The sequence below is a fragment of the Choristoneura fumiferana genome, chromosome 14, assembly GCF_025370935.1.
Source record: "Choristoneura fumiferana chromosome 14, NRCan_CFum_1, whole genome shotgun sequence".
NCBI classification, from domain to species: Eukaryota; Metazoa; Arthropoda; class Insecta; order Lepidoptera; family Tortricidae; genus Choristoneura; species Choristoneura fumiferana.
This window is the reverse complement of record NC_133485.1, coordinates 6,681,495-6,700,014: the sequence shown is the minus strand read 5'-3', so window position 1 is coordinate 6,700,014 and position 18,520 is coordinate 6,681,495. Positions and strand designations below refer to the sequence as shown.

The window sequence follows — 18,520 nt, the reverse complement described above, 5'->3', positions numbered from 1 at the left end:
GAATAATCGCAAAGATACCGCAGCGTGCTCGGGCCAGCACAAATGTTATTCTATTCTTGCAATGTACAATTTTATAGATTTAGTGAAAAAAGTTTTTACAGAGGCCAGGTAAAAATCAATCTTATGACAATGTCATGAAGACTGACATGGAAAAACTTTTCTCATTAAACTATACTGTCGAGTACAGTTAAGGAAACTGAATCGCGTACCAGGGTGGAACCTTTGTGCTGCTAATATCACCTTGACATCCCCTACATTTACCAAAGAAATCAAAGTGAAATTAATTATGAAAAGGTTCCACGCTCGACTGTACCTAACCTACGTGCAAAATTTGAAGACAGCTTGTGACTTGTAGTGACATTGGATGGACTTTCCATATTTGACTAACTAAGGGCCGGAATAAGGATAGAAATAAAACTATAATAATTATTTGAACATAAAAATTAGAATATAATCATTTTCAGTAATTTATTTAAAATTATACACTTAAAGTACATTTATAGTAAATTCAATAAAAAATACCAGTGCAGACGAGATACAAAAAAGAGAAAATATTACTTCATTATATCGTTGGTTAAATACATCGCTTTCAGTAAATGCATTACAAAATATAAGTTGGAACAAGAAACTAAAACTTACAAAAGATGTCACTCGATATAGAAAAATAAAGATAAGATTGAATCACATTCAAAAGTTACCCACTAGTGACTAAAAATTTTACTTTCTTAAACGTTTGTTCATTAGACAGGTGATTGCGGGGCGGCGGGGCGGCGGGAACGGGAACGGGCGCGCGCCGGTCCGCCGCCCCGCCACCGCGCGCGCTACAAATTAATGTTTACATGTCATCAATTCTAAATAAGATATTTTTCAACATTGTACTCCGATCAGTACCAACACGGTGTCGGGGCGGCGGCGGCCGCCGCGCCCTTCCGCGCCTCGCAATTTTATCTTCGAAGAACATACAGTAGGTATAAATAGTGAGGTTAGTATTAACTTTGGCAAATATGAATGAAGCATGGTGATATTGTTTTTAAATCGACAACATTGTGTTTTGTGAGCGTTTAATATTAAAAATTACAACTGAATGTCGCTCAGTACTGTTTGCGCTGCGTCGGCGACGGCGGCCGCAGCCCGCAGCCTCGCGGCGCGTTCCCAACTGTCCCGGGCGCAAGCGCCAACTCCCGCAACATTTCAGTCTTCAAATAAGAAGCGTCGCACGTCATTTTATTCGCGATCATTTGTGCGCACGGTTTGTGCCCCGAACTCGTTCTTGTGGCGTGTGCGTTTTGGTTACTGTCACTTATAAACTAAATGTGATCCGAGCGAATAAACAAATGCGGCCAGTGTATAAAATTTACATCACATTCACTCGAAACATTAAAGCATACAAGTTAATGTTTAGCGGCGGAACGTCTCCAAGTAAATGCATGAGTGATGTTGCGCCGTGCGGGCGCTGCCTCGCCTGCGCGACTGAAGCTGCCGTCACTGACAGTGACACACTGCTTATTATATGCGGCCGCTTTATAGTTGGACGTGAGCTGGCGGCGGCGAGGCAGCGTCGCGAGCCAGCTGCCGCACGGTGAGGCTTACACGATAACGAAGACATTTGAATTAAATTACATCCACCACCATTCATGCATTAAAAAACTTTTAATGTAGTGTGAAGCTTACTTAAATTTAGGTTTGGGTCAAATGTAGAACTGCGCTAATATTATTTTTATTAGTTTTACGTACACATATTGTTTACATAACAGTAAAAAACCTACCTAGCAACAAGCGAGCGGGCGCTCGGGCGCAGGCCGCGGGCGCGGCGCGTTCTCGGCTCTCCATGTCAAAGTGGATTTTCTTACAAAATATTGAACTCGCGTAAAATCTTTGGTTTGGCGCCGGCGCTGCGGCCCGCGCGTCACAGTGTAGGCGTCACATTTTCATTTATCCACTTTATACATACTCATAAACATAAAATGAAAAATCAATCACCTAACTATGACAATAGTAAAGGTTACCGTCTAATTGCATTATTAATTAATGTTTATTGATACAGTTACTGCCCTAACGCTTAAAAGTAAGATTTTATTTTTATATTAATAATAAATTATGTTATATAGTTATATATATGTATAGTGTTTGATTACGCCAATTCGCGAGTGTATACCAAGTTTATATACTCACATATCTTACAGCGGCCGCGGCGGCGCCGCTCCATCAAACATGCCAGTTGCAAGTACCACCTTCAATACAAATACGTACGCTACATTAAATAAATACCATCATTGTAATAATTAAACAAAACTTTATTCTTACGGGCTACATTTTAAGGTTACAGTAAAATGATTTATAGAAAAAATACAAACAGAATAACTATTTAAAAAATATGGCATAACGAAGAAATGCTCTCGTAAGGAATAATAAATTTGTGCGCCAACGACGCCGCGCTAGGCGGAAGCAGTCTACAGCAGACTCCGCACGCAAACAACGACACAATATCTCAGCGTGACAGTGGGTAGTGTTGCATCAAAAGTTTATAAAAAATAAATTCTCATCAAAGTGATAATACTTAATAATGGAATGACGTTTTGTATCAAATAAAGTAGGCCTGTGAACGTACGCGCTCGTCCGTTCCACTACAGAGCTCAGTTTTACTATATTGGTTCCTTCTGTTTTGGTCCGTAAGAGAGTGAGTATATAAGCGTTTGCTGTCGCAGCTCCAAGCGGTTACCACACGCGGCTATAAATACTCTTACACAAATACAACGTAAACATCGATGCCGCCTCGGGGCCGGCGCCCGGCCGGACCGGCGAGTCCCTCTAGCACCAACATTTAGAATTGAACACTAGATCTCTAACTCGCATCCGTGACCTCGCGGCTGACTGCCGCAAGACTACCAAAATGATCTCGACGAAAGAGGTATCGGTCTATGTTACAAGGAAAATAACGATCACATCACAACTGATCCGGCCGGGCGCTCCGCCGGGCCGGGCGCCGCGGCTCCGCCGGCCGCCGGCCCGCGGCCGGACCGGCGCTGATATGCTTACAGGGGTTATGACGCCGGGCCGATATCGCATAGCAAACGTGTCCAGTTCACGAGACGAAACGCTTTAAGTAATAAAAAATCCGTACAATTCAGGGAGTGCCTCGTCGCCGGCTCGCCCGGGCGAGGGAGAGCCGTCCACTGATCAGACAAGCGAGACGCTCTCCGGTCCGACGACTGAATTACAAAGGATAAAACGTTACGGTTAAAAAATCGCTAGCCAGTTAACAAGGTATCGGTATTTAGCGGGGGTGCGACGCGCGGGGTGTCTAGTAGAGGCCGCAGCCGCGCAGGTTGTTGGCGATGATGACGTCGGTGACGGCGTCGAACACGAACTGGATGTTGTTGGTGTCGGTGGCGCACGTCATGTGGCAGTAGATCTCCTTCGTGGTGGACTTGTTCTTGGCCTCGAACTGCGCCTGGATGTACGCCGCCGCCTCGCCGTACTCTTGCGCGCCTGCCGACAAACCAAGTATTATAATAAAATAATATTACATTACTCGCCGCTATATCATTTGTGGACTACTCTAAACACATCGCCATATTGGTTGTCTATGATTATCATTTGATCATCTATCAAAAAATAATGTCTTAAATTAGTTTTCATGACTTGACTGCTGAAACCAAATAATTATTGTGTTAAGTTATTTTGTAATGCTCAACCTAAACTGAATTTAAATGATATATCTGCAGGACGGAATTCTTCAACAGATGATGGCATCCACATAGAACTAGATATGTAATTTGGATGATAGTGCACAAAGTCAACAAAAAAAGCTGGCACTAAAAATGAAATATAGCTTGTTTTCTACCTTAATACCTTCGACATTATATCGTCGCAATGCCAACGCAATAGTGTTCACTGGTGATAGTGGTGGTAAACAATTAAAAATGCTAGTCTAAATTAATAACAAACAATGAATAAGAAAGCTGTAAACCATTCACGGTGGGTTTACATTCAAAGTAAATTTATTGGATATCTAACTTAATCAAATACTAATAAAATTGAATTGTTTTTTTTGGAATTGAAATAAAAAAATACAAAAAGATTCCAAAAAACCAATCTTAATCAAATACCTTTTTATTGTGCGACAGGTCACAAGTTCAATTAGAGCAAATTTAAAGAGTTTCTTTCTACTTCGTGAAGCACTGCCATGTTGGCGATATTTTTTTTCTTCCTTCAGTAATATTTAAGGATCTGGTGAACTATAATCGATCACAATATACGTGTCGGAGTCGGAGAGAGTCTGTTGTCTAACTAATAGCCTAGCTGTGCGTCAGACTGGCCATATGGCCAGTCGGGGTGGAGTTTGCCAGCCGGCGCAGGCTGGATCCCAGCTCCTGGGCAGTCCAGTGTTGGGTTCAAAGTTAGTCACCCGGGCCTTTCCGGCCCAGTCATACTATGGCCTAGCTAGATAATTAGCGACGGGAAGGAGTCATGATCCCCTGAATCTCCCATCCTCAGACATACATTACACTATACTATGTGATATACAGTATGTGATGCAGTAAGGTTGGTTTAAACGCTTCTGACCCGTCTAACACTATTATGGAGACTTACCGGTGTATTCTGGGAAGCAGATCGTGAGCGGCGACTTGCGTATCTTCTCTTCGAACAAGTCCTTCTTGTTTAGGAACAGAATGATGCTAGTGTCGGTGAACCACTTGTTGTTGCAAATCGAATCAAACAGCTTGAGCGACTCTTGCATGCGGTTCTGCAATTATTAGACAAAGAGAGGGGGTAAATAACGGTACTGAATGGAATCATATTACTCTTAGGGCCTACGCGCACGACTTATTTCTCAGGCGACGCGTGTTTTTTTTTATTTACGTATGGCCACCTTCCCCCACGAGCGGAGCGGACTCCGCACGGATTCAATGTCTTAGATAGATCAACTTCTATTATAATTTCGGTGGAAGTATTTCCATGCAGCCCATCGATGTAAGTAAGTGGGCATTATATTTGGTACGCAGATAGCTAGATCTCTGGAATAGGCTACTTTTTATCCCTTATATTAGTCTTTATGCAAGTTTAACGAAGATCACGATTAAATTTTTGGGAATTTAGTATAATAACGGTATGCATGATAATTATGATTTTCGCGAGCGAAGTCGAGGGTAAAGCCCAGCAGTAAGGTATAAAATCAACAAAGATAATAGATAGACGAGTCATACTACTCTTAAAGTAAAGACTGTCCAAGATAAAATCCGGGCATGCCTGATCTGGTGTATTGTAATGAATTCTAATATTCAAGCAGATATTAGTGTATCCCTATGTAACAGGCAGATATTATAATATAATACTCCTTATATACTAATGCACACATACATAGCCGTTAGACATATATGGGAAGATGCTCTCTTATACACTACAAGTGGTTATGAAACTACATAATAAAAATATAATCATAATAAAAAGTTAGGGCGTCTGTGAGTTTAGTTTTATATTATACTGTGCCTAACTTATTTTGTACAGCGTGTTCTGACGGTCTTTTCTAGGTTTTTATGTAAAGTTTATATATTTTTTTTTAATTGGACAGTCCACGTTATAGCTTATAACATTGTCTTTTCACGACAGTTAATATTTTTCGAATTGACTTCAGATTGAGGTAGTTTGGAAGTGTTTTAAATTTGGTGAATTTACCTTTTTTACAGAAAAATGCCTCCCATATAAAAACTACTTTTGGTGCTTGGATTAGAAAGTTTTCCCGACTCCCCCAAGTAGAAAACAGTTACATCGTGATTTATATTGGAAAGATAATATCCTAATGACCGTAAAACAGCTTGTGAAAATATAAATACAATTGTGGCATTGACATTGAAAACGAGTGAAGATTATCAAAAAACGCTGTACAAAGTAATTTAGGCACAGTGAAATACATAAAGCTAAAACTCACAGACACTAACATTTTATTGTGATTGTAATTTTATTATGTAGTTTCATAACCACAGGCTATTACAAAAAAGTGTTGCTTGAAAATTAGCATTAATTACAAAGATACACCAGATCAGGCATGCCCGGATTTTATCGTGGACAGTCTTTAAGGTCTAATCAAATTATTTCGATTGAACGGCAATGAACCAAAACTATTTGAAAATGGTTAGGGTAGCCACAAATCACAATGAACGACAACTCGCCATTAGCATCCACCGGTTGCCCGCAACTCTCGCAATGTCGTCAGTCCACTTAGAGGGACGCCTGCCAGCTCTTCGTCTACCAGTTCGTGATTGCCAAGTATTAATTATCAATAATTACAAAATTTAGCAACCGCGAAGTTGAGTAGTAATCGTGGTTAGGTTAGATTTAAGTTACAGTTACTTGAATCAATGCAATCTTTGTTAACAATCCTAAAAAGTACCTAACTTAGTAGTAAGTAAGTAAGAGGAGAAGACGTTAGCCTATGACTTAGTTGCGTGTGATCCGATCCAGCAGGCTCAAATCATGCGAACCACTACGCCTGCGGCCGCATGTTAGTTCATGGTTCATCGTGGACTCGAATATAAGGCAACGTCGTGCCTTAGGGCGACGTATCTTTAATCAGGCGAGCCTATGCCAAGTACCTGCTCGTTCGATCTGGGCACTGTAAGGCAAGGGTCGTTTGGGCGGAAGCGATCGTGCTCTCGGTACCGCTCTGCTATCGGAGTAGGATATGAGGGCATAAGAGCCAACGAAAAGTAACCTCTATGAATAATCCGGCACCAGCCGGGGAGGGCGCAGAACCAAGCCTGTACTGCACGGTATCGACTTGAAGAGTCTAAGCCCGGCGCGTGCAGTGGGCGTCGTGGTAGTCACTTTATGCACCTGTGCCGCTCACACTCAATGGCAATGACCCTTCGAGTGGTTTTTAGTGGAAATTTAGAATTAACTGGTGTCAATTTAATATTGAGCCAAGCACGGCTATGTATACAGCTCCAATATATGTCAGATTTGGATGTTTATTCTATCCATTTCTTAAGAAATCTGATAACAAAACTGTTGGGAATAATGACGGCGGTTCAAACGCCCGAATATTCATCCGGGCGAGCCCCACGTACCTTTATTCCCCTAAACAGAGCTGGATTCAAAAGGCACGTTTTCTACACTATAAAAAGTAACACCTTTGACTGATTGTCGATTGACTTAAGCCGCGTATCCACTAGAGGCGTCCTCGGGCCGAGCGGCTGCCTTGCTCCGAGGCCGCGCAAGTGGAGACGCTGCCAAAGGCACGGCTCAGACTGAGGCTCCTTTGAGCACGGCCAAAAAACCGGGTGCTCGGCCTGAGGCTGCTCTAATGGATACGCGGCTTTTCATTATTATTTAGTTGAAATTGTGTGGGTTTTTCCCTAGACCAAAAGTTAGAATTGCCGGACTTCCTTCTCGGAAATTATCAGTACCCACGCGGCCTATAAAGAATCACTCCTTACAAAGTACAAAAACAATGACAGTTGAATTTGTATCATCAAGTGTCACTGCAGAAAAGAGTTATTCATATTACAGTAGTAGTATGCAAAAAAAAAACCCTATTTATATTTGTTCCTCACGTTACCATTACTTTGTAAGGGTGTCTAATATCAAAGAACAGTTTGTTGAAGCATAGCAACTTACCGTTGTTTCATCCTCGTGCAACACCTGATCATATTCGGACATAGCAACGCAGAATATGATCGCGGTCACGTCTTCGAAGCAGTGAATCCATTTCTTTCTCTCCGATCGCTGGCCGCCGACGTCGAACAATCTGGAAGTCGATCGCCCGATCACGTGAGAAACAAAGTAGGTAAAATTAAGTACCTATTTCTAAATATGGCTACCGAACATTAGTCCGACGTTTATTAAGTGACAGCGACGAAATTTTTATGCGCGCTGGTATCACTTTCGAAACCAAATGGAATTCTAACAATACCTTGTACCATTGACATCTATGTACCTTACCCGATTGTCGATGCCTCATACACGTTGGCCAGACTACAGGACTCAGGCCAAAAGAGGGACAGTCTTAGCAATTATTTTTTGTCAGTCAGGTAGTGTCTGTGTCCTCTTCAGTTTTCGATGTTCTTAGCATATTTCATTGTCATGGGGCGGGACTAGCTCAAAAGATTCTACCTAATCTTAAACATGACAGTTATTTAGTCTAACGATCCACTTCTCACTGTTTTTTTCTCAAATAACTAACAATCCATTTCATCATAGTCTCTAGATAGTTTAATGGAAGCCATGCGTCAAACGTACTGTGCGAAAAAGATAACATGTGACTCAAAACATAACAATTAACAGAAAAAAATAACATTATAATTATTTCTTATAGAACAATGACTAATAACAATGCTGGGATGGGAGGCGAGCCAGTGAATCATGTGACTTTTCTCCATAAGGTCCTGTACCACAATACATAAAATTCCGTCGCAAAAGGCATAATTTATGCCACGGCAGAAATATCTAAATGTATTCAGAGCTTATAAAACGGTAAATACGGTCGGAAATGTGAGTAAATCAGGTAGCGTTACATTGCTGGGCTGCCAAAGTTTCAGACATGATAGATACCAACGGTTGAGCAAGTATGTGTGTATGTAAACTCTTTATTGTACAAAAGAAAAGAAACAAAAATACAATTGGTGGAACTTTGAGATGCTTGTACAAAGTCGGACTTAGCCTTCGGGATCAAGAGGCAAGTCACTGTATGCTCGCTTGTTTTTTCTCGCATCACGTAAATAGGTTCATTCCGGCGGCTTGTTAACATTAGTCAGCGTGGCATAATTATCAAAAGTAAGGAAAACGTTAAATAAAATATTGAGAACAATGGCCTGTCCTCTACACTGTTAATGAATACCTGACAGCTAGTGTCGAAAAGTCGAAGAGGAAAGGATTATTCATTGTTTTTTTTTTAATAAATACAAGGGCTAAATTTTATTTATTTATTTTATTAGTTCCGACCGTGACTCGCGGGTTCGCGCGGTCTAGAGTTAAGTACAACTATTAGGTGGTTCTCTATCGTTTGCCCGAATTTCATATGCCCGAATGTATCGTTTTCTAGAATTTTCATTTGCCATAAAGTAATTAGTTTCTGAAATAGTAATTTCTTCAGAGTTGATATTAAACTAACCTAACCTATTGCATTCTATATGATGACATTTAAAAAAATCCTGAAAACAGCACGGTTCTATATATTTTATGGCAAACGTTGGTATGGCAAGTGAAATTCGGGCAAGTAAAGGTAAACGCTATTAGGTAGTCAGAGTTAATTGCTAACTCATTGTTTAATAGTGTCAAAATGCACGAAACTGTCATCCTTAACTCTGTTTTAACGGTTTAATTTTTTGTACCTTAACTGTGCTAGTGAATCAAAAATAAGGACATTTCATATTTTGTCTTCACATTTTCAGATTTCTGAAGCCTAAATAGTAGATTGTATAACAAGAGTATAAAAGGAGCCATTTTACCCGAGACGTTCATATAGCCTTTACGGCGAGGGTGGAGAGACACGTTGAGGGGAAAATGGGTTTAATGCTCGAGTTTTACATTGATTTTTACTTCGATGGCGAGGAAATGAAATATCAACAGTGGAAACAATTGTTCACTTACTATGGACCTGTTAGGTATTGTTCATGCATCATTATATAATTATAAATTTTAAATGTTATTAATCTATTTTGATTGTTTTTTTTTTAGTTTTATAAAAATTATAAAAAAATATAAATATATTACTTTATGCACTAGAGCATAAAAAGTCATTTTATGTCGCCTAGATCCAGCATAAATACAACTTTACGAGCATGAGAAGTGAAAAAAGGTTTTTTGCTCTCTTTTGCCGCCTGAAGCAATACTCGTCTAGTAGTAGTAGACTAAAGGTTGTTTTTGGAAATAAGCGAGAGCAGCATAAAATAGGAATATGTGTACTTACTTGAAATTAAGGTTTTTGAAGGAGAAGTGCACTTCGACAATACCAGTGGTTTTGACTCTAGTTCTTAAAATATCTTGCTCGGTGGGCTGGTAGTCTCTAGCACCTAACCGGTCGAGGTCGTCCAAGAAACTGAAAAAAAAAAAGAAATGTTTTGGTTAGACTTGTTGGCACTCGTAACTGCTGCGTTACAGGGTGTAATTGATGTAATACAATACAAACCAGTAAATTAACACGTTGATAGACGGTACGCCTATAGGCGTCCAAATATAAGGCTTAACAACGTTTAACGAAAGTAGTGTCCATCAAAGTGTTTAAGTATTTGATAAAAATATTTCAATTAAATAATACAATAACAATAAAATATAAAGTGGATATTGCTTTTTTATTTCTAATCTACATTACGTAGAGTCTACGTCGTAGACAGTAGGACATACACCATAGTAGTATATGTAGTTCCATGCATTAACCTGGCATCGTTAATATGGATCAGCAGTGATCAGCCGCGGCCGCGGCACGCCTCACGTCCCCGTTACCATTTAGCCCAGAATAAGTTTTAACTAAAAGGTCCCATTCCCATTGTATATAGCGACATCCGGTCAGCCACTAGTTGCAAGCGCCGAGTAGACGCGAAGCACGGCATCGCATATTAACGACTTCACGACGCGCGACGGGACAGCACGCGATACTTTAATAACTCATGGGCCCTCTGTTGTCTATACTATTTTATGAATATTTCAAACGAATTTGCAAATGAGACGTCATATTGAGGCTTTTATCGTACATTAGGGCTGATTGTCTTGCGTATACAAGGTGGGCCCTGCAACAGGAGCAAAAAATTAAACCACAGCTTCCACTCTTCATCTTGAGCTTGTTACGTGACAGGTGACAGACGATTTAGGCTATTGGATGTTGTACATTAAAAATACCAGTTAATTTGTTTGGAATAAATATAATGACAAAATTACTTAATTATTATTGTGGTAGATTTTTTTTGACATTCATAAGTGCTTGTTATAGCCTAAATTGAATAAATATATTTTGACTTGACTTGACTTGAATTTTTTAAAGTTGCAGAATTAAAGTTGCAGGATTAAAGTAGTACCAAAGTAGTAGTAGGTAGTAGCAGAAACTGTGTTTTAATTTTTTGCTCCTGTTACAATGCCCACCCGGTATAACTTTTAGCGGAATTAAAGCTAGTTATAGCGAGTTCAGCATAGTCCGAAGCCATTTGACCTCACAAGCCCGATTCGAACTTCCGTGAGTCATTATTCGTCCATCTGTTCCAAGAAGGTTGAACTTTCCAGGGACTTCGAACAAAGGCGTATTTGACCAGAAACGAAGTGTAAAAAATGTTGGAATCGATTATAAAACTCAATTGAGTTCCTTATGTAACCTAGTTAGTTGGTAGTGCCGAATTATTCGTTCTCGGTGATAACTCTATCATTAGTGTCACTATACCACTACCATGATACCATTTGGGAGCATATTATCAACAAGCATCGTGCTGCTAATTAAAAACATACCTAACTTTCGGATATATCGTAAAATAACCATTATTAATTGGTCAAGAGCCCTCTTTACATTAAGTAGGTTATACCATAAAATTACATTTTACTAGATGTCCAGTATTAAATGGGTTAATTAAATGTATTTATGAAAGCTTTATAGCTCACATGAGAAAGGGCACTGAAATGCAGGTATGGCAAGGTATGGCTCGGTAATGGCGCTAACTCCAGCCTAATTGAACCGTCCGTCCGTCACGCGAGCTTTTGTTCGATAATGAAACTTTGCGCATTGCTAACTAGTCTACGTATACCTACGTCTACCTGCGTAGCCATTAAAGATAGCTGACTCATTATTATTGTTAATTTTCCGAGTTGTAAAAACTGTTTATTCATGAGCGAGTTTAACTACGTCACTGTCGCAAGTTAAAATAAAATACATTGAACTAAACATTAACGGAAAAAATACAGCATAGATTGCACTTATTCGCTAGGTAGGTATTACAAGAGGTACGCACGCACCCGGTAATACGTTAATTAGCATATTATTATGCAGCAGTTATACGAGACTAAACTTCTAAAAGCACGTATCGTAATGTTTGGTTTGCATGGTCGTTGTATTAAAAACATTCAAGCAAATAGCCGCTGCACAATTAAATAGTACCCATTGTTTAATGCGAAGGAAAAAAACAAGTGGCCAGTTACAAGGAATCGTAATGACGGAGTGTCGTGATTAGTGTCGGTAAGCGATTGCAAGTCAAGGACAATCTCACTAGGAGTATGGATCTAGGCGGGCTAGGCAAATGGCATCGTTGGCGGCCTGCCAGCGCTCTCGGAGCTGGGCAAGTTCATAGCGCGTACACAAACAATGAGACGGATGGGACGTGTCACATGCTGTATGCCGTGCTGTAAATCCGATCCACTTCAGTGGCCGTTGGTGGCCGACCTGAACGTATCCTTTATGAGCAGCTGCGTCTTTAGCCCATGTAGCGCCCGTGTGCAATTATTACTTTAGCACCATCTAGGAAGCGCGCGGTCAAAATGGAATAGATACAAAGTGCCGTGGCCGGCGCCCCTAACACCGCTTGCGCCCGTGTGCAACGCACACTCTGCACTATTATGAGACACGAAACATCATCAAGAACACAAATCCCGAAAAAGATCTTTACTAAAATAAGTATACCTAGTTAGAGAAAGCCGTGAAAACAGTTTCAAATTGTGCAGAAATACAAATTATATTTAGATAATTTTTCTTTGGTTATAATTATTAGGTCAAGTCAATATTTGTTCGGACCGCCGTGCCACAAAGAAACTTACAAATAGACGAAACCCAACCGAACGTATAAAATTAGATCCGTATAAGGTATTACGTAGGCAGTTTTTCCACTCCATATAGCAGTAGTTCAGGGCACACAAAGGCTCTGCGTTCCAAGTTTGCTTTGGCAGTCGTCCAAACATCTAGCACCCCTATGACATTGAATCGGAGCGGCGACGACACTTGAAGCTCTCGCTTTCGATTCAAACTAGTTGATATAGTAGGTACTAGCTAGGGTATTCTCGAGTCTGAAAAAGCTAATTTGGTTAGGAGATAGTGGAAGCTGCCAACGACTTATCGCTAGTGTTTGGAGGGTCCGCGAAGGTTGTAGAGTCGCGTAGCGCGCGGCGTACCCGATGGGCGCTGTCTCGCGCCGCTTCTGACGTCAACGCTCTGTCAACACTAACTGGGTCACTAGACAAGGATAAATTGTAAATTGGATCAGTAGAAAATTACACCATTACATCTTCTGGTGAAAGTGCTTAGTACCTACTTTATCCAATAAAAAAAAAAACATGAACGTTCAGTAAAAAGATCGACTCGATGTTGTATACAGTGGAATCGGGTCTGGTATTTGAAAAGTGGTCATATTTGGTATGGATGTGAATGGGTTTGAGCTTGTTGGTATTGTGTTGTGGTATTGTGTTAGAACTGAATATGAGCAAGTGCAAAAACGATTGCAATAGTGCGGACGCTGGGTGAGCAGGGCCGCCCGGCAACAGGTCCGGTGCGATCAATACCGCACCGCGCCGCCGCGCCGAGCCTCGCCGATCCGGAGCCCTTTCACTGAACGACCCGCCCGACTACGGTTACCATATGTCGGGCCTTGGGATTGACACCGCCACTAACAATCGCCCCGCTTTTATTGCCAGGGTTGCACTCCAGTCTCGACTGGCAGATAGTTTCGAGTTCGGACAGAGTTCAAAATCTGGCGACCCAATACGTTTGGGAGAGAGAATTAAGCCACACACAGGCTGAAGACAAGCAAAACTAGGCCGTACAGAAGCAACAAAATAATAGCGATTTTTAGTTTCGCGAAAAAGTATGATTCGACACAGAATGTAGGGCAAAATCCGTCTATAAAAGATTTTTTATACAAATCAAGAGGGCTTCGCGCGGGTGTAATTTAGAAATAAAAAATCAGCGACTTGGTTTTAAAATATTTTTTGTACTTGCATAAAAATTAATTAGGTTTTATTGTAAACTAGCTGGTTCCCGCGGCTTCGCCACCGGTGTAGTTTTCTTTTATTAACTTTCTAAATCTTCTTTTATAAGAACCTTCTCCTGACAATAGCAAACAACAAAAAAATAATTAGTGAAATCGGTCCAGCCGTTTACGCGTGATGCCGTGACCAAGGGAAATAGGGATTCATTTTTATATATTAAGATATGTATGCACCTTCCGTGAAAAAATATCTAACTGATGGTGAAAAACACATCAAAATCTGTGGAGTTAGTGGATGGATGGATGTATAAGACAGAGATGAGAAGTGCATTTGTTTTATATTATGTAGTGATAAGAGAAGGTACGCAAAAAAGCAACATACATGGCTAAAGACAAATGCCTCTTGCGCCCGATTGCCAGTTAACATTTCTTTTTAAGCTACAAATGCACAAAACAATTTCATCAGTCAAAATATACAATGTTTCCTTATCTTCAAAAAACACAACACAAATAGTGGCATCTGTAACTACAAGTTTTAAAACAATGAATACGTTACAGTGACATTTCCAACCACACAATTAACGTCAAAATGGAAAACAGTATTCCTTAGAAGTTGCAACACGGAAGAGGCTAAGGGGGTGTTACATAATCAATCAAACGTTACTTCTGAAAAGGCGCGACAACTCAAATACGAGGATTATACTGCGGCAGAACTAAACAAATAATAGTTCTGTTCTCTAAAGTTCAGAGGATAAGGTTTAGATATGTTTGCATGTTTTAATGCTTAATCGGCGGGGTCTGTGAAGTGCTTCCGGAATTAGCGCTGGCGTCATGCGATCGCCATATAAATCAGTCGCCACCCCTTCTCCCATGTCCCCTGGGTTAGGCCCAGTGCACTCGCTCTACTCTGTGCTCTCACAATATCTCCGAAAATGATCTTGATTTGTTTGCGGGTCGGATTCATTCTGTTTTTTTTTTTAATCTTATGTCTAGGTATCCTATCATCATCATGTCAGCCGAAAGACGTCCACTTCTACTTCACTTCAATTTAAGTGCAGCCTAAACAATTCGACTTTGAAATAAATATGATATACTGTATATTTAGAGACTGTATAAACAAATCCACCGCAGCATTTAGACGTAGCATTATTTACAAGAATATTGAAGAATCAATTCCTTAGTTAGACCAACAAGATTAATTAATCAATGAGTCTAAAATATACATCTCACGCTCCCCACAGCGTCCGTTAACACCATTCAATTCAACGAATACAGATAAAGAGCAAAAAGCGCTGACCTGTCCCGCTCCTATCAATACTAAAGCGGGGTTGAATAATTTGTCGTACAAAAAAGGTAGCAAGATAGAAAAGGAGTACAGAAAACCTTGGTTGGCAATCATTAACTTGCTTACAACCAATCGAGTGGCGACGGCACGAGACGCTTAATGACGTCGGCCGAGTGATCGTCCGATGAATAATACATTTCAGCAAGACTTTAACGAAATCCACCCCCTAATCGGCTGAGCCATGTATTTTTAACTAGTAACCTCAAATAGAATGTAAGTATTAGTTACGACCATGTGTGCAGTATTTGAAAAGGTTGGAAAAAGTGTCTTTAATCGATACACCACTTCACGAATGATATAACGTCAGCGGCATTCGTTTTCCGCTATGTAACATCTGCCAAATGATATTTGATACCTTACATCGGCATGCTACATAATGCTTATAATGAATGTCTGACTGACAATAGTACCAATTTTCCATCCGCTTGAACGGCAGCAATGCAATGCATGGATGCACGCACATCCAGAACGGGTGTGTAAGAGACCTATTCAAATATCACATTATCTTATTACATGCGTTTTCTTGCCACACACCGCCAGTTAAGAGAAGTTTCTCTGCCGGCCGCGCGGCCGCGTTAGGTATTCGTTTGGGATATTGCTGTCTTTATCGCTTGTGACATAAGAGCTCGCAGTAATAAGTTACAATATTCATATTATAGTATAATTATTAAATATTCATATAGTATAATTATTGAAAATACTACAAGCTTTAAAAATATCCTTTGCCAGGTATGTATTCGGTTGCTGCTTTTGATTCCGTGGTAGTATGCTCCAATAAATGGGGCCTTATTAAGGGTTAAATAAATATGCAGGTATTGGAGGACCATTTTTCCAGTGTCTAGTAGGTTTTGCCGTTAAAATTCTAGAAAACGACAAATATTTAAATTTCGCGAAAAGTTTTTAATTTTTTTATTGATGTTTAATATTTATACATTTATGATAATTATGATTCATACATCATATACAACAGTCGTGTCCCTCAACCAAACTGACAAGTAAGGCAATAAAACCATTACAGTTGAATTCCTCCAACAACCACCCCCTGACTGACAGTCTAATCTCAGTACAATCGCATTGGCGCGAAGGCGTTAATGTACTGGAATGACAACTGTCAAAAAGTGGTTGCTAGAAAAATTCAACTGTAGGCTATTATATTAGGCGTTAGATAGTCGATAGCTAGTTATGAGTATTTGATTCCTTTCTCCAATTTTAAGCTACACTCTTAGGCAATATTAATGAGACATCATAAAATTTGTGGTACAGTCAAGGGCAAAGATATCAACACAGCCAAAGTTACAAAAATATGTATAGACGACTTTATGCACTTAACATTAAGGCCGTATATACATATTTTTGCAACTTTGGCCGTGTCGATATCTTTGCCCTTGACTCGGTCTCGTACTGGCATACTTCTTAGGCTCGGGGGTCTATTAATTCGGGCGGAATGCACTGGGGCACTGGGTACCTATAAGTATCTTTAAGTCTGGGTACCTTTAAGTTTAGTTTGCATTTTTACTGCCCAAAATTTGTAGTCACTTCTGTCATTTTTATCATATCTGAGGCCATAAGGTGTCCATAAAACAAAATGACGATATTGGCTCCTGATTATGTGCAGCTGACCCTGGACTTGGTAATAATAGTTGTGATTTCTCTTCACAACATACTTTTTGTATAGCATCCTTAGGATTTAAATCAGATGCTGAGTCAGGACACTTCACCTCGACAAGGCCGTCTGTTCCAATAACTCCATCAGCACGGCTGCCAGGTACCCGTCAACAGGGTCAACAAACAATACAGACCTTTTCATTTCAATACCTAGTAGGTTTGCAAATTCAACGGCTCCTTCCTCATTATTTTTACCATAATTTGCGGCTTTATTTCCTTTGAATGTTGAATACAACAATTCTTTAATCGTAGGTACTTTAGTTTGCCTCATTTTGCAAATTTTGCCAAATACTAGGTTTACCTAGTCACCCTTTTACGCCCTTCAGTAATTATCACATTAATCACCTTGATCAAATAGTGGCTTCTTGTAGGACTTTAATTTCTCCAAATCCATTCGAGCGTTACAACAAGCGTAAGACCATTACAATTTTCTGTGACAGTGTCAAAAACTCAAGTCGCGTAATGTCAAATGTCAGAGAGAAGACGGCGCGGCACGTGCACATCCCCTCCCGCTTCTCCGCTCCCAGCTAATGTGAATCGAGATAGCTGTTAGTAGGCTTTCCAAGATTTGGGCGGTTGAATTTTGTGTTTCGTTGTCCTCATATTATACGAAAAGTATAGCACAGAAATATTTTACAATCAAGGTATTATATTTTCTATGCCTGTGGTTTTTTCGAGTTATGTAAAAATTCTTTATTAGTCTGTAATTCTCGTGAAAAATTAACCTCTCTTTTTTGTCGACTTTTGAGCTTCTGTAATTCTGATATTACACATATATATGAAAATCTGAAAAAACCACAGGCATAGATCTAGTCCATACTTATAAAATTTCATCGACTTCTGTTGCCTAGTTTTCAAATGAGACCGGGACTACGTTTGTATGGAGAATGTCTTTTCATCGGTCGAGGTTTTCATCGATTTTTGACAAGTTATGAATCGTATCTCCTACTTTTGCACTACAGATAGAATTATAAATCAAACGGCTATCGGTTCTCCAATCTCTTATCTCCATTTTTGTCTACCGGATTTTGAAAAAAAAAATGAATACTTTATTTTGTATGATTTTTTAAAACATTGTTTGAAAAACACTTATTTCGTATCTCTATTGACGTGAAAGATCTAACATATACGAAATCTACTTATTTGGGTTCGTCTTTGACGTCTCTAAAAAGTGGTCAATGGTTTTCATTTGAAAATAATTAACACATAAGTTATGGCCCGAAAACCAGTTTTTTTGGCCTAAAATTGTTCAACTTTGATGCCAAATATCTCGAAAACAATGAACTTAGAAGTAAATATGGGATACTATATTGCTTAAAGCCGTTGTTGTTAATACAATAAACTACAAAAATCATTAGAAAACTAAGGAATCGAACGTCATTGGGGCATGGAATCCCCTTAAGAGTTTTGCCAAGTCATACAGTCTTGTGAAACACGCGAATTAAATTGAGGCTGAGATTGCTTTTGGAAATAATGAAACGAGAAAATGGTTTTCTAAACGTGTCGACATTGGTTCGCAGATTTAAGAATGTAAGCGAGTTTATCAAACTAGCGATAGATGGGACTAAGAGGCAGTTTCATGCGCGATCCGAGGCGGATTCGAGCGGTGCCGGGTGAAAAT

At 39.8% G+C, this 18,520-nt stretch overlaps 1 protein-coding gene across 2 annotated transcripts in view; it reads right to left on the bottom strand.

The window, feature by feature from the left end:
• Positions 1-426: 426 nt before the first annotated feature.
• Galphao (G protein alpha o subunit) overlaps positions 427-18,520 on the bottom strand; it is a 56,580-nt gene continuing 38,486 nt past the window's right edge. For both annotated transcript variants that reach the window (XM_074097308.1, XM_074097307.1), the window contains exons 5-8: positions 9,908-10,036; positions 7,618-7,747; positions 4,594-4,747; positions 427-3,489 (exon numbers count right to left, since the gene is read on the bottom strand). In XM_074097308.1, the coding sequence (XP_073953409.1) occupies positions 3,302-3,489; positions 4,594-4,747; positions 7,618-7,747; positions 9,908-10,036 (601 nt within the window). In that variant the 3' untranslated portion in view covers positions 427-3,301. The remainder of the gene's footprint in view (positions 3,490-4,593; positions 4,748-7,617; positions 7,748-9,907; positions 10,037-18,520) is intronic.